The sequence below is a fragment of the Notamacropus eugenii genome, chromosome 5 (genome assembly GCF_028372415.1).
Source record: "Notamacropus eugenii isolate mMacEug1 chromosome 5, mMacEug1.pri_v2, whole genome shotgun sequence".
In the NCBI taxonomy this organism is placed as follows: Eukaryota; Metazoa; Chordata; class Mammalia; order Diprotodontia; family Macropodidae; genus Notamacropus; species Notamacropus eugenii.
The window spans coordinates 430,420,933-430,446,104 of NC_092876.1; the positions used below are offsets into that span (position 1 = coordinate 430,420,933).

Consider the following 25,172-nt stretch of genomic DNA (forward strand, 5'->3'; position numbering starts at 1 on the left):
ATCATAATTATCTATTTTGCATTTCATAATGTTCTCTATCTCTTGCTTGGTCATAAATTCCTCCACTTTCTATAAATCTGACAAATAAAATATTCCTTGCTTCCCTAGTTTGTTTATAGTACCAGACTTCGTACTTAGGTCATGTACCCATTTGGACTTTATTCTGGCATTCAGGTATTGGTCTATGCCTGATTTCCACCACACTATGTTCCAGTTTTCCCAGCTGTTTTTGTCAAACAGTGAGTTCTTCTTATCCCAGAAGTTGGGGTCCTGGGTTTAGCAAATGACTGTTATAATCATTGACCACTGTGTCTTATTCACCTAACCTATTCCACTAATCTACTCCTCTACTTCTTAGCCAGTACCGAGTGGTTTTAATGATTGCTGGTTTATAATACAATTGAAGATCTGGTATAGCTAGGCCACCTTCTCTAGCATTTCTTTTCATTAATTCCCTTGATATTCTGAACCTTTTGTTCTCCCAGATGAATTTTGATATTATTTCTTCTAGCTCTATAAAATAATTTTTTGGTAGTTTGATTGATATGGCACTGAATATGTCAATTAATTTAGGGAGAATTGTCATTTTTATTATATTCACTCAGCCTACCCATGAACAACTGATGCTTTTCCAATTATTTAGATCTGACTTTATTTGTGCAAATCTCTTCCACTTTTTGAAAATTGAGATATTTGCCCTCTAGTACTGAAGCACTTATTTCATCCTCCACAATATTTCAAAGACAATTTCCATGGCTCAGCAATTATATCCGTCCAGAATATGTTAGTTAGACCAGATGACTTGGATTCATGAAGAACAATTATATATTCTTACTATCTTTTTACTTATCTTGAATATCAACTATTTACCATTTTTGCTCTGTTCTTTCAACTTGAAAGATGTTTCTTCTTGGAAAAAAAAAAGAAGTAAAATGGAAAATAAGCTTTCATTTGTTATTGGTTAGCACTGTACCAACCACCTGGGACAGTTCAATTCTCTCTTTCACTTTTCTCTTCCCCATCCCCATATGGTTCTCAAACAAGGTGTTCCAAATGTCTTAGTGTAGTTGTAAGCTTTAATAGCTAGAAACTAATGAAATATTCCTCATATGCATATAGAATACAACATAAAATATAAATCTATATGCAAATTTTGTTTATCTTTCTTGTTAGCTTTCCTTACCAACCTCACCTCAACCTGAACTTGAACACTCGACTTTGATTTGAGCAAAATGAAAACATTAAAAACTGGGAGGCATCAGGAAATATTTCTGTAGTAGCAGAGTTAAGCTTTTAAGTTTGTAGCTATTGTAAAAGGTAGAAGTGGAAATGGAGCATGTTCCAGTCATGGGCAACAGCCTGTGTGAAGGCCTGGAGGTGCCATGTTAGGTTCACCAAACAGCTAATAAGCTAGTTTGGTTGGAATTTAGAGTATATCAAGGAGAATGATATAAAATAATGTTGGAAAGGAAAATGGTGGTGAAGGCATGAAACATCAGACTGAGATTTTATTTTATCCTAGAGGTAATAGAAGATTACCACTAGATCTTTTAGCAGGGGAGTAACATGTTGAGAACCTGTGTTCTAGGTTGTGGAGAAGATGGATTCTGGAATCTAAGAGACCAGTAATGAGGTCATTACAATAGGCTTGAGGAGTTCAGGTGAAGAGGTTCTGAACTACAGAAGTAGCTAATGTAGTGGGGAATGTGGATAAGCAGAGAGATGTGAAAAAATCTTGGAATCAATAAGAAACTAATGGGATATACAGGATAAAGAAAAAGGTGATTCTATGGTTACAGTCCTGCTCAATTAGAAGGATGTTGGTACTCTCAATAGGAAAAAGAGATTTTTGAGGAGCAGTTTATTAGAGAAGGTAATATGCCTTTTTTTGACAGTTTGAGTTTGAGTTGTTTACATAGCATCCAGATGGAGATGTTCAGTAGGCAGTTGCTACTGAGATTGGACAGAAATTTAAAGAGATTAATAATTAATTTGGGGAGTCATCTGTGTAGAGATAATAAGTAAACTAATGAGATGAAATAATTAAGAGAGAAGAGGGCTTAAGACCAAATTTTGCAGTACACATGCAGTACACTTAAATATTACAGATAGGAGACAATTCAGTAAGAGGCAGAAAAAGAGCAGTTGTACTGGTAAGAGAAGAATAGAGAGAGCATAAAAACCAATGGAAGAAAGGTGTTAACCTTTTGGGTATTAACACTGGGTATTAACAATTTCAAAGGCTGAAGACAGGTCAAGGAGAATGACTGAGAAAAGGTAACTGATTCACAGTGATCGGATCATTGGTAATCTGGGAGAGAAGAAACATTGTTTCATTGGTAGCATTACAAGCCAGATTGCAAGGGCTTGAGAAGTGAATGGGAGATGAGGAAATAGAGACAGAGTGTATGTCACTCTGAGAGTTTAGTTTGAAAGGGGAAAATAGATAAAGGGTGATAACTTAGAAGGATATCAGGATAAAAGAGCAGGTTGTTGCTTTAAGAATAAACAAAACAGGGTCAAAGGAGAAAATAGAATAATTGGGGGGTGGGACAGGATGGAGGGAAATATAGTTAGTCTTTCACAACATGACTATTATGGAAATCTTTTGTATAACTACACATATATAACCTATATTGAGTTCTTTGCCTTCTCAATGGGGGTGGGTGGGAGGGAAGAAGGGGGAGAATTTGGAACTCAAAGTTTTAAAAACAAATGTTAAAAATTGTTTTTACATGCAACTGGGAAATAAGATATGCAGGAAATGGGGTATAGAAATCTATCTTGCCCTTTAAGAAAGTAAAGGGGAAGGGGATAAGAGGTGGGAATTATAAAAGGTAAGACAGACTGAGGAAAGGAGCAATCAGAATGCATGCCATCTTGAAGTGGGAGGAGGGGAAAGATAGGAAGAAAATTTGGAACTCAAAATCTTGCGCAAATGAATGTTGAAAACTAAAAATTAATTAATTAATTTTAAAAAAGAATAGACACACCAGGAGACAGTGGATTAGTAGAGATCGAAGATAAAAGAAAAGTAAGGTCAAAATCCTTGATGATGCAGAAGGAGAAGGCTTCCATGACTAGAAGACACTGGAAAAGAGAATGAAAGAGAGTTTGGCTTTGGCAAGGAGAAAGGTCATCTCATCCTCAAATACTGTCACAAAGGAGGCAAGAATGGGTGATTTTGTAAAGAGATTCTTATGTATGGAGTAGGAAAAGAAAGGGAGTTTATAGGAGATGATTTCTATTTTTTTTCAGTAAAATTTTATATACAGGCTTTAATTAAGCTACTCCTTCTTATGCTTTACCTCTCATGAGATGTTCAAATGACCCTGGGGCAACTTATTTCTCCTTTTATTTGTTCAATAAGTGCTTATGAAGTCTACTACATGTAAGACAAGCATAGTGTCAAAGTTTCTCTGTTGAAGTCTTTGGTTTTAAAATCACATTTTTTTCCACATATATGCTACCACCAAACAAATATACATTCACGCTCGTACTCACAACCCACCTCCATGAAAACCTTCCCTTACAACAAAGAATATTAGTTAATGAAAACCAACTGAAACAGCAACGTTTGACAACACACGCAGCATCACTTGACCATAGTCTACATCTCAATAACTAGGTAAAATAGGATGATATGTTTTCTCATCTCTTTTGTGAGTCCAAAGTCATTCATAATAACTAACCAGCAGAACAGTATGTTTGACTTATCAGTTAGTTTTTTATTATCAATTTTACTTATATATTTTTAGTTTCAGAGTTTTTATGCTTAGGGTTTTTGATTTATTACTTTTCTAGTTTCTTTTTCAATTCCCTGTCCTATTTATCTGTGTGTTCTTTCTCTCTTATGTTGATCAAAGTGTTTAGAGACATAAATTTCCCCCTAATGGTTGCTTTGGCTGCACTCCAAAAATTTTAGCATAACGTTTCACTGTCATAATTTTCCTTGATGAGTCGTCTATTGTTTCTATGTTCTCTGACCCACATATTCCTTATGATTATATTATTTAGACTCCATTTAAATTTGAAGGCTTTTTTCAGATGCCCTTTATTTTTTATATTGATTATTATTTTGTAATATTTGCTTAACATTTCTACATTTTTGCATTTGCTTGTGAGATTTTTATGTCCTAGCACAGGGTCAATTTTTGTAGAGGTATAATACACAACTAGCATATAAATATACTCCTTTCATATTCTATTTAATAATCATGAGAGATCAATCATATCTAACTTTTCTAAAATTTCTATTCTAATCCTTTATTTATTTCTCATTCATCTTTTATGTTAGACTGGTCTAGGTCTGAAAGTGGCATATTGAGATCCCCAACTATCAGAGTTTTTTGTCTGTCTTTCTTTGTATTTCAATGCACAATACATATACATATATACACACATATATTTCATGTATATAAACATATACATAGATAAACACATACAGGTGGTCCCAAATACATGTGCATGTATACATACACAAACACACACACACCCATACACTCACACACATACACACACATACACGCAAGTGGTCCCAAAAGTCTTAGTGCAGTTTTAAGCTATCAAAGCTAATCGTTTTAAGGTATCAAAACTTTAAACTGCACTAAGACTTTTGGTGCTCTCTCTCTTTCTCTCTCTCTCCAGATAGATATAGATATATGCACATTCATTTATATTAATATAGACATAACTTTATTATTTATGATTCCTTTCAGAATAAGCTAATTTCATTGTTTGAAATATATCAAGTTTTATTGTTGTTTTGAATGAGATCATGATTATGATGATCACCACCTTGCTATTTTGTATTTACCTGAGGTATAATAAATTCAATTTCAACCCCTTATTTTAACTGTGTAAATTTTTATACTTCATGTGTATTTGTTGTAAACTACATATTGTTGAATTCTGCATTCTAATTATTCTGGTACTGTCCTCCATTTTATGGGTGAGTTCATCCTATTTGCATGATTGTTAATTATATTTTCCCTCCAAAATCTGGTCTTAAAATTTTCCTTTATTGCCCCCTCCATCTCCATCTTTTAAAAAAAGTGATGTTGAAAGAAAAAGAATATGATTGACATTACGAAAATTAGTCTAATTTGACTTCATTGTCCTCCTCTTCACCTAGCCCAGATCCTTATCTCAGGTTCTTAATTTTTCTTTTTTTATCTTGTGACTATTCCCATGACAACCCCGAGTCATATTCTTTTAGATCTTTACCAGGTTGTTTATAGGAGAGTTGGAATCCTCTAGATTCTTTCATGTAATCATCTTAACTTAAAGAATACATTTTAAATACAAATTTTGAACAGAAAGTTAAATTGAAATCACAACCCATTTCATCCCATTGTGGTTTACCAATCATCTCTTAAAACCCCTAGAGAAGAAGCTGAAACCAACAGTCCTGGGCCCTACTTTAACCCTACTACTTTTTGACGTAGAACTAGCTGTGATAAATTACAATTTAAGAAAAGGCAATGGTGTAGATCAGGAACTAGAAAGGAATTTTATTTCTGCATCTTCTCTCCACTTTTATTACCAGTTGTAGATGAAGGGCAATGTCCATAGATCATAAGAAAAAGAAAACAGAGTAAATTAATGTCTTCTTTTTCTTAGAGAAATCGAAATCCAGCAGAGGTAGGCAGTCATTAGGAAAATGTCAGTGGGACTTAAATCTATGTGAAGATCATTAAAACTATATTCCTTTAATATGGAAACAAGGAAAAACCTTCATCATTTGAATAAGAAATTCCTTGAATCCTCAGTAGAACAGTAAGCTCTTTAAGGGCAGGGACTGCTTGGATTTTTGCTTTTGTATCCCCAAGTGCCTACTAGAGAGTCTTACACATAACAGATGCTCAATAGATACTTATTTAATTAAATTTAACTCAATATAACATATAAGGGAAAACTCTAAGTGAGTAATAGGAGAGAAGATAATGTATGACTTCTCCAGGGTCCCGAAACTTACAATATCTAACTATGGTTAATTTCAATTTGAATGAATTAATCAAAATGGAAACTGTGATTAATCTGAATAAAGATATATTGTTAACATGAATGAAGATATACTCTTCAAAATGTAAAGCCAAATTATGCATTCCTTTGTACATGAAAATGATACTGAAGACCCAGAAAAGAAAGTTCTCAATGTCAAAGGTCTACACACCATGCATGAATTCCCCAACAGCAGGATACTCAAGTATTCATTCTGTGATCTCATCATTTAAGGAGTCCCTTCCAATTCTGCAGAGTGAAATCTATCCATGCCTGTACATCCTGTTTGGATTTTGTTCATAGCATCCCCAAATTTTTGCTGCTGAGGGTCTACTTCCTATGCTAGAGGCCTTCTATGACTTCTTGTGATATCACAAAGGTTACTGTGGCATACTCTGGCTGCCCACTTTTCACCCCTAGCTCTTCTCCTCCTGACATACAATTCCTTGATGATGTCTTCAGAGTTCCTTATTCACCATGTATTACAACCTGCTCAACTCTGCCATGTGCTTCTTCAATGCCCCCTTCATAATATTCAGTTTTAATTCTTCAGAGGCAATAGTGTTCCCTACCTCACTATCACGTAGCAACAACAGCAGTAAAATGTTAATGTAATACAGGGTATAGCTCTACAAGATTATGAGTAGCCACATCTACCACCTTTTCTCTCTACTCCCCCTGAACAGTCTAGTTCAACCAACTTGTATTCTTATTGGCAGCCAAACTGCTATTCATAGCTCACTCTATCAGGATACTAGGAATAATTATTGTGTGGTTGATACCATTCAACTACTCACAAATATAGCTCCTGAGTCTTTGTCAATATCTTTCCCATTTAGACAAATCAGTCAATATGATAGCATTAATTCTTAATTATGAAATATTTCCTAAACAGAAGGCAAAGCAGTAACAATCATCATATAACCATCTATTCATAAATCTTGAGTTCTGTTCTCCCACTAATTCACAAAGTGGGTACAAGAGTAGGCACAAGGTTATAGAAACCTATCAAGGAAGTCCATGGGGAGGGAAATTCAAGTGCTCTGGTCAGTTTATGTCTCTGGACTGCTGACCTTGAGATCTTTGATCTCCTTAGGGAATAGACTGCACCCCAAATCCCTGCTGGGTAGGGACTTCCTCCACTGAATATTTGTCTCAAATCACAACTTGGTTGGGCTCTAAGGTAGTGTCATACTCTTTTAGCAGAAGAAATAACTTTAAGGCTATTGTCTGAAGAGATATTTCATCTACTGTCTTGGCTGAGGTCTGAAAGTTTTTTCTTTCTCAAGCCATTGGCAACAGCAAAGGACAAAGAAGACAGGCCTCGGAGGAATTTTCCTTCTCTCAATCCGTAGGAGTTAGAAAAGACAAAGAGCCACCTTCCTCTCCAACCCCATCTCTGCTAAGTAACAGAAATTCTTGTTCCTCCAATCAGTCACTAGCAGCAATGCTTTTCTTCCAATCAGCCCTTTCAGTCAATAGAGCTCTCCTTCCAATCAGCTCAGATTCCTCCTTCCTTCTCTCCTCCTGCAAAGCCTGTTTCATTCTAGACATCTTAGCATAGCCTCTTTCAGCTTTCATTTTGATTGCTTTTCTATGAGCTGCCCACTCTACTGGGCTCAAATTCCTTTACAGTAGTAGAGGGAGGTTGACGTTCTGAGTTTCCACTTATCCACTTATCAGCAGGACTTAGCTGTTCTCCATTTTGGTTCTCCCAAACATTCTACTGATGCAGTCTCTGCTTTGTTTTTATCTTATTCACTGCCTTCTTTGTCTTTAACTCATCTATTTTCCTGACTCGAAGAAGGTTTTCCCCTTGAGAAGACTCACCTCTATCTTAGGGTGAGAACTCTAAATTCATATTTCTTTCAGATAAACCATGAATAGGCAATACACAATTATCCCATATTTACCAAAAGTTCCAATGATCAGTTTTCCAAAAATCAACTTAAAATCCATATATGTGAGCTACTGAGAAACAAGATACTTCAGATATTTTTCCTTCATTAAAGATTTGCTATTTGAAGATGGCTTTTTTTCCCTCAAGTCTTCTCAAAACTGTATAGGTTGCTAAACACTTTTCTCAAAGGGGCTACTCTCTCAGAAATTCTCTCAGAACCAACTTCTTCCCATTTCTTCAAATAACTGTCCAAATCCAAAAAGATTTCATTTGAAGGTGTCAGTAAAAGAGATATGTGATCGTCAAAAGCAAACCAACCCACTCTCTTTCACATTGTCAACTCTAAGTCCAATTCATTGTCCAACTATACTGTTCTTTCCAGAGAAGCATACTATTGGACAAGATACATAGCATATCTATCCAAATTAATTTTGAAATCTGGGAAATGAACCATCTTCAATCAATAAACATTTATTAAGCACTTACTATATACTTGGCTCTGTGGTAAGTTATTTATCTCCTTGGTTTTTCCTGTGTTTGTAGACAGACCAAGCTTCTTTTCATAAATATTGATTTTTTTTTCCCAGAAGAATCTACAATGTTCTAGAACTTGATGTAATCAACACAATGTTGTCATCAAGCAGGAGAATCTGGAGGATGCATAAAACCATATAATCAGAGTTGGATACAGAGCCATGAGTAGGATAGGGCAACCAGGACTTTGGCCAAGGGTGCTAACACCCAGAGAATGCATCTGTTTCCCATGATATTTTCTTACCTGTACAGCCTGCATCAGAGTTGGTCCCTTGCATCTTCATCTCAAATAATCCTACTTCCTTGTTCAGCCTTGGTCTGCTAACCTTGAGGAACCTATTACTGCAGCAACTCTCACTTAAGTTCCACTTTCCTCCATTGTCTTTTCTACTTACTGCCACCTCTCCCAACTTTCCCCTCCCAGAATCTGAGAGAAAGATGTGGTTACACAGTCCTGTGTTATATTGTATATGACTAGACTCCTTCCCTTTTCCCAAATAAATTTGCTCTGGGTTGCCAGAATTTCTAGTAGATTAGAAAAGACCTCAAGAGTACAACCCAAGTTGTGAATCCTGTCTACAATACACCTGATAAAGGGTTTTGTCCCACAATATTGAAAATTCAATTCAAAATATTCAATATTTTACCCTGAACCATCCATATTCTTAATGTCTATTACATTATCCTTAGTGCTCCACATTTGAGAAATGGTTGATTAGAGCTGAGACTATAGTCCCTAACCAAGGTTATCCTTTGCAAAGCAAAGCTTAGCAAAAGGATAGAACCTGTTATTTTGGCCCCATTGACATTATACCTTGATAATTTTTGTTACCCATAAAGTGGGAACTATTTTCTACCCTTAATAAGGAATTAAATTAGAATCATCTGTCTCAAGTGTATTATGAAGTCTGAACTTGTAAATACTATGCTTCTTTCCTCAGCACATAATGTTGTAGCCCCTAAATTTCCCAAACTTTTGAAAACAGTTACATATGTGTGTGTATGTGTATGTAATCTGGCTTCTTTTTGTTTTGTGGCACCCATACTTTCCATACAGCATGAAGATTTTAGAGTGAAATAATTTGGGGAGACTTCTGTCCTCTTCTCCTTGTGACAAATGAATTTGTAATGACATCAATGAAGACCCTCTACTCCACTCATCATTTGCTCTTCCAAATTCCTGCCTGCATTAAGAATAAAGAGAATCTGCAGAAATGTGTAATTTTGTTCACAAACACCATATGTGTTTCCCTTTAGGAATTTTAAGATGCACTGGGGGGCAACATGAAGCAAAATGTTTATTTCAGATGTAGTATCTCATCCAAGTGGATGGCACACAGCATACAGACAATAACAGAAGTCAAAAATTAGGTGGGTGGATACATAGAGATGGGAAAAAATGAGATATTTAACTGATATAGAATGAGAGCTGTGATTCCACCCCTAAGGGATTGCTTATTACTCTTGACCCTGAATCGTCCTTGTTTTCTCAGGGTTTTTAGAGCCAGATCTCTGGTGAGTTGAAGCTGTCACTGATGGCTTAGTGGGAAACTGGACAAACATCCAAAAGGAAAAGAAATGAGACCACCCAACTCACTCACATTTATGGCTATAAAAGAAATTTCGCCTTTCACATGGGGAACAAATTATACTCATTCTTAAGAATATGCTTTTAACCAATTAAAGCAACCACATGCTTCCATTAAATCAGAGTGTACCATTGGATTGGAAGGAGTATACTCAGTGAATTACTAACTGGAAGTTTGGGGATGGGGGTGGAGGGGAGGTGTAGCCTAAAGCCAATTTACTTCTATCACTAAAGTAACTTGAACTAAAAGTGTCTTGAGATGAACTTCTTAGGATCCACCATAACGATCACTTTGGGTCTCATAAAACATTTTTAGATTGCCAGCATTCTATTATTATTATCACTATCACCCTTATTGTCATTCAAGATAATGTACTATACTGTAATGTACTACTCCATTGAAAAAGACAAGAATGAGGGAAAATAGTAATAAGATAAATAACCACAGTATCAACCATAATAGACAGGCTTTGGAGTTTGAGGCTCAAATTCTTTTTGTGTTACTTCCTTACTGTGTGTCCACAGGTAAGTCATTTCACTTCCCTAGCCCTCGTTTCCTCATCTATAAAATGAAAGGGTTGGACTCTAATGTCTCTTCAAGTTCTAAATCTCCAGTCTTATTGGTTTCTTGGAAAGTTTATGTCTGACAGATGATTTATATTTTTATTCCAGCTGTGCAAGGGTTGCTGTGAAGGATTACAAGCAGGAAACCTTTTTGCTTCCTCCCCATGCCAAGGAACACGGCATCCAAAGGACGATGACAACCGAGAGGCCTCAGCCAGATTTTGCATTTTCCCTGAAAAGAACTAGGTCCTAAGACTTGAAGGTGTTTTTTTTTTCTTTTAATACTCTACCTCCCTCTACTGTTATTACTGGGAATTTTTTATTTTATTTTATTTTTTACAACAATGAAAAATCATGTACTAGCAGCATCAATTTCGATGCTCTCCCTGTTGGTGATTATGGGAGATACAGACAGCAAAATGGACAGCACTTTCATGATGGACTCTGACCCTGGGCGTTGCATGAGGCATCATTATGTGGATTCTATCAGTCACCCTTTGTATAAATGCAGCTCAAAGGTAAGTGAGTCCCTGGGAAAATGTCTACACCTGGGGTTTTGTCACCAGGAACATGAGTCACCATGGATTTTCTGTTTTGCTTTTTTGTTTTATCATATAGGGAATGATAATCTTTGAGTTTGGCTGCTAGGGTACTAACTTCAGAAGTCCTTTTCAAGGGCTTCCTGCTATGTGTTATATATTCCTTGAGAAAGACAGAGTTATTGGACATCCTGTGCTCTCAGCACAGTAGAAGAGTACTGGCTTTGGAAGGAAAGCAGTTGAGTTCAATCCTGACTGCAATTGACACCTGTGTGACTGTGCTTGTCCCTCCATCGCTCTGAGTCTCAGTTTCCTCATCTGTAAAATGAATAAACTGAACCATATGATTGTTAAGGTCCCTTCTGGCTCTGAAATCCTAAGAATTTCTAAGATCTTATGCATGTGCTAGCACTTGGTCTTATGAAAGCTACATCCATTACCTGGAGATTGTGTGAAGGATATGCATTTGCCTTGAGGTTGTGATTTTATAGGTCATGGATTCTTCTGCTTCTAAAACTTAAAAAAGGCAAATAGTATTTATTTCCATGTTTTTCTAGTAGAGGATGAAAGAACAAAGGACAGTGAAGAGGAAAAAAGAGAATAAATAATAAATAGAAGCAGCTAGGTTTTTGTTGTTCAGTTGTTTCAAACTCTTTGTGTTTTCTTGGTAAAATATACTGGAATGGTTTGCCATTTTCTTCTCCAGCTCATTTTACAGATGAAGAAACTGAGGTAAACAGAGTTGAGTGACTTGTCCAGAGTCATACAGCAAGTAAGCGTCTGAAGTCAGAACTGAATTCAGGAAGATGAGATGCTAGGTCCAGCACTCTGTGTAGGCACTGCACCGCCTAGCCGCCCCAACTACAATCAGGAATTCACACTCAAACATTTACTAGCTGTGTGACTATGGGCAAGTCACTTAACCACTGTCAGCCTTAATTTCCTCATCTGTAAAATTGGTATAATAACAGGACCTGGCCTGTAGTGAGGATCAGGACCTGTGCTATAGTGAGAATCGAATGAGATGATATTTGTAAAGTGGTATTATTATTATTATAGTATAATAATAAAATATTATTCTTGTTGTAACAGCATTGAGTTTTAAAGCTTAAGCCCTTGGGCCCCTGAAGAATAAAAATAAAATTGTCTCACTTCCTAAGTGTGTCCATGGGTAAGTCACTTAACTTCCCTGGCCCTCAGTTTTCTCATCTGTAAATGAGAATCTGCAAATCCGTAAAACGAAGGGGTTAAACGCTAATGTCCCTTCAGGTTCTATATCTACAGTCCTCTAATCCTACTGGTTTCTTGGAAAGTTTATATCTGGAAATTTATTTATATTTTCACACCTACTGTGCAGAGGTTGCTGTGAAGAATTATAAGCAGCAAACCCTTTTGGTAGCCTCTTCTGAATTGGTGGAGTTAACCTATCTAGACATAGAATCAATGCTTTTGAGTTACTATGTTAAGTCACAGGTGTATAAGTCCAGTAAAACTCCCCAATGAGGCTTGAATCAGCCTAAAATGTAATCTAGAAATGGTTAACAAAATAGATAGAAATACAATAAAACATAGAAATGTTAATTGGTGAGTTTTAAGTCAATATGCAGCTAGCAGGAGTCTATTTCTGTTTTGAGTTTGACCTGGTTTAAGCAATTGATACTTTTGGTATGTCATGGCAAAAAGGTAGATATTTCAAAGAATTGATTATATATTCTATTTCTCACTTTTGCTGTTTCATCTATTCATTCATTCACTCAGCAGCCATTTATTTGCATATATTACTATGTGCAAAATACTGTATTAGACACTGAGAACTGTTCTGGACACTAGAAAGGCAATGTTGTGTAAGGAAAAATATATTATGGAGAATCCGGAAACCTCACTTCAACTCTGACCATGACCATGAACTCAACCTCAGTTCAGACCTAGTTTCAGAAAAGGAGTAACAATGCACTATGTACCTCATAGGCTGAGGCAGGGGAAGTGCTTTGTCACTTAAAACTTCTCTATTGATGTGATTATGGATTATGTCATCTTATAAAGACTTAGTCTGCTACACATCTTCCTTGACTCAATCTCATGGAAAAGTTTGTAAGAGAGAAGACCTTGGTCAAAGGGCCTTGATACCTGTCCAGAAAGGAGGAAGGATGAGGAGGAAAAGGGCACAGCAGTTACAACTTGGTTTTCAGAAATTGTGACTTGGCTTTCACTGGAGGGTCTCTGCCACTAAACTTACACAGCTGTACCTCCATTTTTCCAATCATGGTAATAAGAGTGATTCTGGCTATCCTTGGAGATATTAATTTTTAGCCATAGTCAACCATATAAATATTCTCCAATAAAATGGAAAATATTTTAGAAATTACCACTTTAATGATAATATGTATAGATGATACCAACCATTAAAAGTAAGGTCAAATGATTTCTGTTCAGCATTCATATTTTTTTAATTGCTTATCACCTTTTTCTCTGATTAGCATTTGAACTTTAAGAATGATTGTACTCCCATAAGGTGACGTGTTGGTTTTTTTTTTATTTTTGGTGAGGTCAGATTCTGAGCTAAGTCACTTTGGCCATTATTTTGGCTGTGGGAAAGGATACATATTTCCCACTCTAAGAAAAGCTCTCTGACTTTTATTTGTATTTGAGAGACTCAAAAACAGTGGCTGGGGTAACAAAATTAAAATTTTGCATGGCCACAATCCTTGTTAGGAAAATCTAACTAAAAGAAATTGACAATAAGATAGAAAGGCATTTTTACAACTGTAATGGTTCAAAAATGACTGGCCCGATTATGTCATTGGAGTATTTTATTTGCTGGTTTTTCCCATCACCCTCACTGAGGCAGACAGCCAAACTATTTGAACTTTCTCTTTTGCCTAAATTATTTTGATAGGATCATTGAGGGCAGACTGTGATTTATTTATCTTTACAAATAGCAGGTGTCCAATGGATATTCAACAGAAACTGCAGTACGCTTGGGAAACTCTGTCTTTCATGAAGGCCCCCAGAAAAGCTGACCTAGATTTGAAACACTCAATGAGTGAGCATCCACCATAACTAAAAATTCTCCACCAACATATTTACTTCTGGCGGTCAACTATAACACACATTTATTTCAAAACCAAAGACATTTGATCAAAAGAGTAGCAAATAAAGTGATTTTTTTTTTTTGGAGGAAGGAAGGCAAGGAAATTTTACAAACAAGAAAACCGAGGTAACCAGGGTTAAGTGACTTGCACAAGGTCACACAGCTAGTAAGTGTCAAGTGTCTAAGGCTGGATTTGAACTCAGGTCCTCCTGACTTCAGGGTTAGTGCCCTATTCACTGTATCACCTAGCTGGTCCTAAAGGGATAATTTTTAAAATCTCTTCATGCATGAGTGGGGTACATTCTCTCACAGGTAAAGGAAGATACATAAAGAGGATCCATATATACGTATGACCAAGGATGGCACATAAGTAAAATGAATATGTGTGTACATATATACACATGTATATGTATATTGTCTATGCATGTTTATCTATATCTATCTACCTATATCTATCATATACCTGTGTGTGTCACTTTAAGCTTCTCTGTTGATGTGATTATAGATTATGTCATCTTCTTATAAAGATTTAGTCTATTACACATCTTCCTTGACTCATTGTCATAGAAAAATTTGTAAGGTCAAGAGGGCCTTAATACCTTGGAAGTCATATATGCTGTACAAAAGGGAGGATGGATGAAGAGGGATAGATAGATAGATAGATAGATAGATAGATAGATAGATAGATAGATGGATTTGTATTTATATTGAGAGAGATGATAAGTGTAGACAAAGTTGGGAAATATTGATAAACATAAGTCCTGTGTAAAGGAATACATACAGGAATCCATGTAACTAGGGGCAAATGTACAAAAGTCATACATATAGGAAACATAGTGACTAGGTCAGCTGATAACCAAACTGTTTCAGGGATGTTGATGTCCTTCAGTGTTATCATCATGCTCCTCTCTGCTACTCCTAACTAAGCTGAGCACCCCATCTCTGTTCTAAATATAGTATTCACATTCTTCTATGGGCATTTTTTAACCATGTCTCTGGTAGGCATATCCGCTGGTCTGTTGGTTGTTGGGCTTCTCTTTGCTCTCGTCTTATGGGCTTTGCTCCCTCACGACCATCTTAGTAGATCTTAACTCCTTTTTGCTAAACCATAGTGATTAGAAAGTGTCTCCCTAAGCAAATGCATGCTAATGCTTCTTTAGGCCATAGTAGAACATCGAGCTAAGGGCAACAGAGAAATGCCAGAGAGAATAAACATCCCAGGCAAAGATTAAGTCTATTCTTTTGACTTCCTGTTTCTGGTTCTAAGTCAAAGTCCGTGGTGTCAGAAGACCATCTTATCTGGGGTGAGAAATTTATTGTAACTACATTTAACCTCTTGTAGCAAACCTGTGTTCCTAAACTGAAGGTGGGGAATTCTAAAATATTTTTCATTGTTGTCATTCAGTTGTTTTCAATTGTGCCCAATTCTTTGTGACCCCATTTAGGGTTTTCTTGGCAAAGATATTGGAATGGTTTGCCATTTCCTTCTCCAGTTCATTTTATAAATGAGGAAACTGAGGCAAACAGGGTTAAGTGATTTGCACAGAGTCACACAGCTGGGAAGTGTTTGAGGCCACATTTTAACTCAAGAAGATGAATCTTTCTGACTTCAGTCTCTGTGTTCTATCCACTGTGCCATCTAGCTATCCTTCTAACATATAAACCAAAACCAATCACAACAACATGGGGACTGAGTGGAAGCTAAGGCTACAAAGCACACTTTATTCCTAAGATTCTCCCCAAATAGCATAAAAATGGAATTGAGCAATAAAAGCTTGGAGTCATTTACATAAGCTTATAATTTCAAATCTTGTTCCAAGTCACAACCCATTTTTTAGTGCCTGCTCAAGATAGATAAATGATAGATAATACATAGGTAGGTAGATAGATTAATGATATATAGGTAGAAGGATACATAGATGTCTAGAGAGATGATACATAGGGAGGTATGTGGATAGCCAGACAGATAGCAAGAGAAAGAGAGTGAGTAAGAGAGAGGGAGAGGGAGAGAGAAAGACAGAGAGAGACAGAGACAGAGAGACAGAGAGTAAGAGAGAGAGACAGAGAGGGAAAGAGGAGATATACACTGGACCTTCTCCAACATGCCCCAACTCTGCTTCCTGAAGCCTCACTCATTCCTATAATTCACAAATTGAAAGTATCCTCTGCCCCTACAGCCTCTCCTAGTGGTTGGATGGCTCCTCTCAAAACTTCCCTTTAAGGAAGGCATTGGAGCCAGCCAGGTCTCTTTCCTGGGCAGGCTGACTCTGATATTTCTTTATCATGCTCCTGAGAGGAATACTAGTCCCTTCATTTTTACCCCTCCCCTTTCAGTTTCCCTTTATTTGTTGTCTTTCCCCATTGATTGTCTGCCCCTAGTCTTTCCCCCAGATGTAAGCTTCTTGAAAGCAAGGGACTGTCCTTCTTTCTCCTTGTAATATTTCCAGCACTTAGCTCACTTCCTGGCACATACTAAGTGCTTAGTAAATGCTTGCTGACTCTTAAGTCTCACACACACACACACACACACACACACACACACACACACACACTCACTCACCAATGGTCAAGCCCAATAGTTTATTCATTCATCTGTAAATCAAGTATTTTTGAAATAGTGGGAAAAGATCTAGACTTAAAAGACCGGAAGACCTGAATTCAAATCCTGCTTTAGACAGTTAGTTCTCTAACCACAGCCAAGTCACTTAATTTTTCTGTTTAGTTTCCTTGTTTCTGAAGTTATGATAATCATACCGACTATATCATAAGGTTATTGTGGGGAACAAGCGAGATAATGTATGTGGATAGAGTGCTGGTCCTGAAGTAAGGAAGATTCATCTTCATGAGTTCAATGTAGTCTCAGACACTTACTAGCTGTGTGGCTCTGGGGAGGTCACTTAGCTCTGTTTGCCTCAGTTTTCTCTTATGTAAAATGAGCTGGAGCAGGAAATGGCAAACCACTCCAGTATCTTTGCCAAGAAAACCCCAAATGAGGTCACAAAGAGTGGGATGGGACTGAACAACGACACTGAGGACCAAATTCCTCACTGCCTAAAGGCTAGATAGGTTACATTTCAACCCTTCTCTAGAATTCTCAGGTACCCTTTAGTAAGGTTGGCAATTGACTCTGTCAATGGCACCAGCCCTTACAAATGGTGTATCCCTAATGTTTAGGTGGCTTGTAGTCTAGTTACATTTAACTACAAAATAGCTTTGACAAAGGAATATTTACTTCAAAAGGTATAACGACAAATACACAAACTTACTCCACAAGGCCTAGGGCTTAATCCCCTATCTATATTATTTTAGCCTGTAGGTAGGGGAAGGAGATAAGTTTCTTGGCTTAGCTCATGTCTGTAGAGCACAATTCCAAATTCTAAGCTGCAAACCCTCTTTGGGCTCATGTCCCAGACACCTTGATTTCTCCAGGCTTTCCCACCACACTGGCAGGTCATAGCACCCTGCCTGGAATCCTGGCTTCCTGTTCACTGTGACTGGAACTCCCAGGTTCAGTGGAGATTGCCACCTGCATCTGAAACTGAGGACAAATTGAACATAACAGAGAACTTGGGCCCATTTCTCAGAGCTAGGGTAAAAGATAGGAGGGATGTTACCTTCTCTTCCCCTGGTGCTCATGCTATGGGTGAACTGGGTGAGTTCTTTGCTCTTTGGATGTAACAGGAAAGACACTGTCTCAGTCTGACAGGTTTTTTTTTTTTTATTTTAAATGTTTATTTGTTAATTTTTAGTGTTCAACATTCATTTCCACAAAGTTTTGAGTTCCAATTTGTCTCTCTGTCTCTCCCCTCCCCCCACCCCATAACGCCTTGCATTCAGATTACTCCTTCTCTCAATATACCCTCTCTTCTATCATACCCCTCCCTTCACTTATCCCCATCTTCTCTGTTTTCTTGTAGAGCAAGATAAATTTCTACACCCCATTACCTGTATTTCTTATTTCCCAGTTGTATGCAAAAACAATTCTCAACATTCGTTCCTAATACTTTGAACTCCAACTTCTCTCCCTTCCTTCCTCCCCACCCATCCCCACTGAGAAGGCAGGCAATTCAATATGGGCTATACATGTGTAGTTTTGCAAATGACTTCCATAATAGTCATGGTGTGAAAGAATAACTTTATTTCCCTCCATCCTATCCTGCCTCCCATTTCTTCTATTCTCTCATTTGACCTTGTCTCTCCCCAAATGTGTTTACTTCTAATTACTCCCTTCTCCCATCTGCCCTCCCTTCTATCATCCCCTTCACCCCACTTGTCCCCTTCTCCCCTACTTTCCTGTAGCGTAAGGTGAATTTTCATACCAAATTGAGTGAGCATGTTATTTCCTCCTTAAGCCAAATGTGAAGATAGTAAGTTTCACTTTTTCCCTCTCACCCCCTCCCTTTTCTCCTCCATTGAATAAGCTTACTCTTGCCTCTTTTATGACAGATAATTTGCCCCATTCCATTTCACTTTTTCTCCTCCCAATATATTCCTCTCTGATTCCTTAATTTTATTTTTTTTAGATATCATCCCTTCTTAATCAACTTACCCTGTGCTCTCTGTCTATATATACATATATATATATGTATATGTACATATGTGTGTGTGTATATAATCCATCCAACTAGCCAAATACTGAGAAAAGTTTCAAGAGTTACAGATATTGTCTTTCCATGTAAGAATGTAAACAGTTCAACTTTAGAAAGTCCTTTATGATTTCTCTTTCCTCTCTTCTCTTGATTCTTGTGTTTGAAAGTAAAATTTTCTTTTCAGCTCTGGTCTTTTCATCAAGAGCGCTTGAAAGTCCTCTATATCATTGAATGACCATTTTTTCCCCTGAAGTATTATACTCAGTTTTGCTGGGTAGGTGATTCTTGGTTTTAATCCTAGTTCCTTTGACTTCTGGAATATCATATTCTAAGCCCTTTGATCCCTTAATGTAGAAGTGCCAGATCCTGGGTTACCCTGATTGTATTTCCACAATACTCAAATTGTTTCTTTCTAGCTGCTTGCAATATTTTCTCCTTGGCATGAGAACTCTGGAATTTGGCTACAACATTCCTACAGGTTTCTCTTTTTGGATCTCTTTCTGGAGGTGATTCATGGATTCTTTCAATATTTATTTTGCTCTCTGGTTCTAGAACACCAGGTCAGTTTTCCTTGATAAATTCATGAAAGATGATGTCTAGGCTCTTTTTTTGATCATGGCATTCAGGTAATCCAATAATTTTTAAATTGTTTCTTTTTGATCTATTTTCCAGGTCAGTTGTTTTTCCAATGAGATATTTTACATTATCTTCAATTTTTTCATTCTTTTGGTTTTGTTTTGTAATTTCTTGGTTTCTCATAAAGTTATTAGCCTCTATCTGTTCCATTCTAATTTTTAAAGAACTGTTTTCTTCATTGAGCTTTTGAACTTCCTTTTCCATTTGGCTAATTCTGCTCTTTAAAGCATTCTTCTTTTCATTGGCTTTTTGGGCCTCTTTTGCCATTTGAGTTAGTCTGTTTTTTAAGGTCTTACTTTCTTCTGCATTTTTTTGGGTCTCCTGTAGCAAGCTGTTCACTTGCTTTTCCTGGTTTTCTTGCATCACTCTCATTTCTCTTCCCAATTTTGTCCTCCACCTTTTTTACTTGATTTTCAAAATCCTTTTTGATCTCTTCCATGGCCTGAGACCATTGCATATTTATTTTGGAGGTTTTGCATGCAGAAACCTTGACTTTTAGGTCTTCCTCTGAAGATCTAAATTGTTCCTCCTCATCCAAAAGGATGGAAGAAAATACTTGCTCACTAAGAAAGTAACCTTCTATTTCCTTATTCTTTTTCCATTTTGGGGGCATTTTCCCAGCCAGTTACTTGACTTTTGAGTATTTTGTCAGGGCCAAGCTCAGGGCTGAGATTCAGATCAGAGGCTCAATTCCCCCAGGGACTCTAGGTGGAGGTCTCCAAATATGGAAGCTGCCCCTGTAGTGGCTGCTGCTGGGGATCCAGACTGCGCTCCCCTCTCCTGGGTGAAGAAGCCCTCCCACTGACCTTTGAAGCTGTTTGTGGGTTGAGCAATCTGGGAACGGGTGCTGCCAGTGGCTCCCTGAAGTCTGTTAAAGGTCCTGTTCCTGCCATGTCATAAGGCTGCTCTGCATGCGCTCTGCGCTTCCTCCAGTCTGACAGTTTTTAAAGACTTAGCCTGTTCCAGCTATTAGTCAATGGAAGACAATTTAATTCCCTTCATCCACCCACTTGGGAGAACACAGAAGGATGGTGCCTCAAAGTCGGATGATCTGGTTGTGTCCTGAGACCCTTCTTATATATTTATAATGTTATGCAAATCCTAAGTTACTTTATAAATGTTATCCATTGTTATTGTTGATTCTCTCTTGCCATCTCTCACATTCTTGCCCTTGACTTCACTGGTCATGTCTACCAAGCTGAATCAATTCCGTATCATCTCTCACCTTGACTATATCCTTTGGTCTTCCTGCCTTGTCTCTCCCCTCCTTAATATGTCCTCCATGAAGCTATCAAAATAACATTCCTAAGGTAAAAGTCTGCAAAGATTGTTCCCCTGCTCAGACAGTTCAGATGACTCTAGGATAAAATGTAAATTCCTCTTTTTGGCATTTAAAGTACTTCACAATCTGATATAAATTTACAGACTGTTTTACACTCCTCCTTTTCACACATTCCTCATATATGACATGCCACCTCCCATTTCTCTACTGTTCCCATGCCTGGAAGTTGCCTCTTCATCACCTTTACCTTCAAGAGCTGCTAGCTTCCTTCAAAACTCCACTTAGGGGTCACCTATCAAACTTTATCTATTCCTCCATCTGCTAGTGCCCTTGGTCACCCTGAAATTAAATTGTATCTATTTTGTTTATGTTTTGTATTTAGTTATATGTTAGGAAGTCACTCAGTTAATAAACATTTATTAAGCACCTACTACATGCCAGGCACTGTGCCAAACACCAGGGATACAAAGAAAAGGAAAAAACAATTTTTTTCCTCAAGGAACACAAGTCTAACGGGGGAGAAAACAGGCAAATAAATATGTATAAACAAGCTATATATAAGATAAATAGGAAGCAATCAACAGAGGGAAAGCTCCAGAAGAAAATGAGGTTAGGAAAAGCTTCCTGTAAACAGAAGAATTTTAGCTGGTGCTTGAAGAAATCAAGGGAAGCCAGGAGGTGGAGATGAGGAGGGAGGATGTTTCGTGCTTGGGAACAGTAATTGAAAACACCCAGAGTTAAGAGATGGAGTGTCTTATCTGAGGAAGAGCAAAGGAGGCTCATGTGAATGGATCCAAGGGAAAAAAGGAAACAAAGAGCAGGAAGGCTGGAAATATGAGGTGGGAGAGGGCAAATAGGTTATGAGGGGTTTTAGATTCCAAACAGGATTTTATGGTTGACCCTGGAGGTGAGAGACGGCCAATGGATGTGTGTGTGTGTGTGTGTGTGTGTATGTGTGTGTGTGTGCAGGGGAATGTACCGTGGTCAGACCTGAACCATGTGTACGTGTTGTTTCTGCTAAAAATATAAACTTTTTTGAAGGCAGGGACTATTTTCTTTTATCTTCAGTGCCTGGCATATAGCAGGTATTTAATGAATAAATACCTTTTATATTGATTGAATTTATACAGTTTTATTACCACTGATTGGTCATTGGACAAAAGATTTTACATTTGCATATCGATGATTACATTAATGTTTAAATGAGGTATAAAAACAGTATTATTTTCATTATTCTCTGCCTTGCTTTTCCTTAACTTTGCCATCATCACTGTAGAAACTGAAAAGGGCCACACAGGATGAAAGACCATTTTGCATTTTTCCTTTTCTCGTAAGTTGCCATTATTGAACAATTCATCACCAAGGGTACATCCTATTGTTGATAAACCTTTCCACGCTTAGCTAAGTTGGTCCTAGGAAAGTAGATTTAGTGGATTCTGTATGATAGAGTCTGCCAGAGTTAGTGTTCTGCTTCTGTAGTCCTCAAGTACCCACTGCCCACTCCATACCACAATGAGTCATACCCATTGTCCATTCAAAACCACAGGTACCCATTTTATTTGGCAGGACCTTTTCCACTCCGTAAATAGGAAAAGTCAATCGTTTTAAAATGAGCCAGTAAGAGAATGTTTGAAATTCTCAGAAGTAGCAAATTATTCTCAAACTCTGTTTCCTAGGCATGTTAGTAGAGTAATACTTTTATGCAAATTATGTCATGACTTGTAGATGATTTATATTTAGTAATCTAAGCAGGATTGCTAGAATCTACTTTCATACCCTGATGTGCATTTCTGTATTGTTAATCTTAGAAGTAACAAACATTTTTATTTTTAAAATATTTGGCAATTTAGACTTTTTTTTTTTACTAAATCTGACAAGCTTTCTTTTCTTTAGTCTGAATTGATGAAGTTTTATTATTTTATAGAATTAAGATTGCATATATGATGTGCCTAGAAAAAGCCAAACATATTTTGTCAGAAATTGAGTGAGAGATGTACTGGAGAGATGAATGGAAACATCTAAAAATTTCCATTGGTTTTTCCAAAACAAAGTGCTTTCCCAATCATCGTGTTCAAGGGAAGTTCAGTGGACACATCCATGCTGGTTGGCAGTCAATTTGTCAGGTTCACTGTCTTACCTTCACCACCACGTGCATCTCTATGGAAACAAAGAATTCCAAAAAAGGGAAGAAAGATTGTGACCAGCCTCAAGGAACAGGGAACTGGGCCGCTCAGATGAAGATATCAGTGAATAACCTTTACGCTATGACTTGCTAAAAATGTAATGAGTTATGCCTATTTCTTTTTTTAACAAGAGAAATAAAATGCTCATGAGCTTCCATATAAGGCCACAGAAATCACACGATAACTTAATCACAGGCCTTTGGAAAATATAGGTGGAAAATAGCAGAATGGACTTTTCTCCTGTCAATGAAATAAATTGTTAAAATATATAATAACCAACCATGATATAAATAATAAATATATGAATCTAATATAAATAAAACTTTTATATTTATGTACATATACAATTTGATGATGAAAGATAACAATAGAATGTTTTTCACTGTAAATAAAACCATCCCTTGGGTGTAACTCTTGGTCTAGCTTTTCATCCACCTAACATGACCTGGATTAGATATTGACAGTCTTCTAATTGTAATGTATCGGTTTAATGGTCCCTCTTCTGATATACCAAGAGTTGTAGAAACTGGAATCAGAATCTTATATTGACTTTTATTAGCAGGTAATAGCCAGCCAGAGAGGGTGGTGGAAGGCCATGATTCTCATAAGCATTGATGCATTGGGTGTGCATCTACCATCTTTGTCATATATGTTGTATAACTGATGACCTCTGGTACAGGTGTATTGGGACCTGTTAAAAGGGCTTTATGGAAGAGTCAGATGAGCTAGTGACTGTCCAAAGTATTATTTAGTCCTTCATGAGGTCCAGCATCTAGAAAGGAAGGGATAATAGGAGAGCACAAAGGGCAAACAAGAAATATAATTGCAATTGTCAGCGTTGCAGCAGAAAAGAATTCATAAACATGCTTTGATGAGTTTCCCCCAAAACATAGTACATTGGAACAAAAATCTCCCACTGCTCCTCTCAGGTTTGATGGGTAGGGCTTCTACATCCATAGTAACTCCAAGTATACCCCCTCCTTTATAAAGCTGAAAAGGTCAGGTGTTTTATGGGCACAGGTGAGGCCTTGCTCGGGTCTACTTGATTTTCTGATGGAAGTCTCTAGCCCAGAGGATTCCAGAAAAGGCAGTGGATACTGCTCAGGGAGAAAAGATGTGATTCATGTAGAGGCAGCCTGCTGAGAAACACTGGGCCTGAAAAACCAATGTGGTACTTTCTAAGCTTGTCAAGATGGACCTGAGAGAAAATCCTGATTAAAATGAAGATAGTTTTCATATCTTATTTTTGCTGTTATTATAGCATGCTCCTATAAGGGAGAAATAAATGAAATTGGTCTGTCATTATTTGTACTTTGCCAAGGTATTGTGGTTGAGTACTAGTATCTTCTGTTTTTTTTTCATGTGGTTGCTAAGTAATTGCTTTTGTGCTATATCCCAGATAATCATATTAATATTCTGCAATTACTCTGGCTGTATTATTATTCAGAGGAAATATAAAGAGGGGAGAACAGTTAAAAGGAGTAATCATTAAGAGCTGTGACGAAGTGAAGCCCATGGTACCAACTGAAATTTCTCTGATTTGGGACATGGAGGAGGGGGTGGTGCATAGCTGAGAGACTCATGGACAAATAGACATCAAGATTATAAGACTAAGGCAAGATCTAGTACCTGATAGCTGAGATTCATCATGGAACTGAAAGAGCTAGAGGTAGTTCGCTGGCTTCCTTTAGTCCCAAATAAAATCTCATCTTCTTCAGGAAGTGTTTCTCAATCACTTTCAATTCTACCCCTTTCTTGTCTTATTTATTTTCTATTTATCCTGTATTTAGCATGTTTGTACATTTTTGTTTTCTTGTCTCTCCCGTGTCATTGTGATCTGCTTGAGGTCAGGGACCTTCTTTGGGCTTTTTTTGTATCCCCAACCTTAGTCCAGCGCTCAGCACGTAATACGTGCTTAATAAATGTTAATTGATTGACTGACAGGTGAAAATGATAGCTGAAGTGGAAGCAAGGTCAAAATTAGTAGTGACAACGTGGTCAAAGAAGGGACTAGCAAATGGTGAAGCCCAAGGTTCAGGATGCAGCAGGCAAACAACAAAGGTTTGAATGAGATGATTCAATTCCATTAGATAAGCATTTATTAAGTGTCTACTATGTACCAGACACTGTGCTCAGTAGGAGGCATACAGAGACAAAAATGTAAATGGTCCCTGCTCTGAAGGATACATTCTACCGGGGGAGGGAGGCAATGTGTTCACAGAAATATTGTATATATTTAAAATATATACAAAGTAATTGGGAG

At 37.3% G+C, this 25,172-nt stretch overlaps 1 protein-coding gene across 1 annotated transcript in view; it reads left to right on the forward strand.

Annotated features, from left to right (window-relative positions):
• NDP (norrin cystine knot growth factor NDP) overlaps positions 1 to 25,172 on the forward strand; it is a 57,822-nt gene that overhangs the window by 27,281 nt on the left and 5,369 nt on the right. Inside the window, exon 2 of the mRNA XM_072615119.1 lies at positions 10,698 to 11,107. Within this exon, the coding sequence (XP_072471220.1) occupies positions 10,934 to 11,107 (174 nt within the window). The 5' untranslated portion in view covers positions 10,698 to 10,933. The remainder of the gene's footprint in view (positions 1 to 10,697; positions 11,108 to 25,172) is intronic.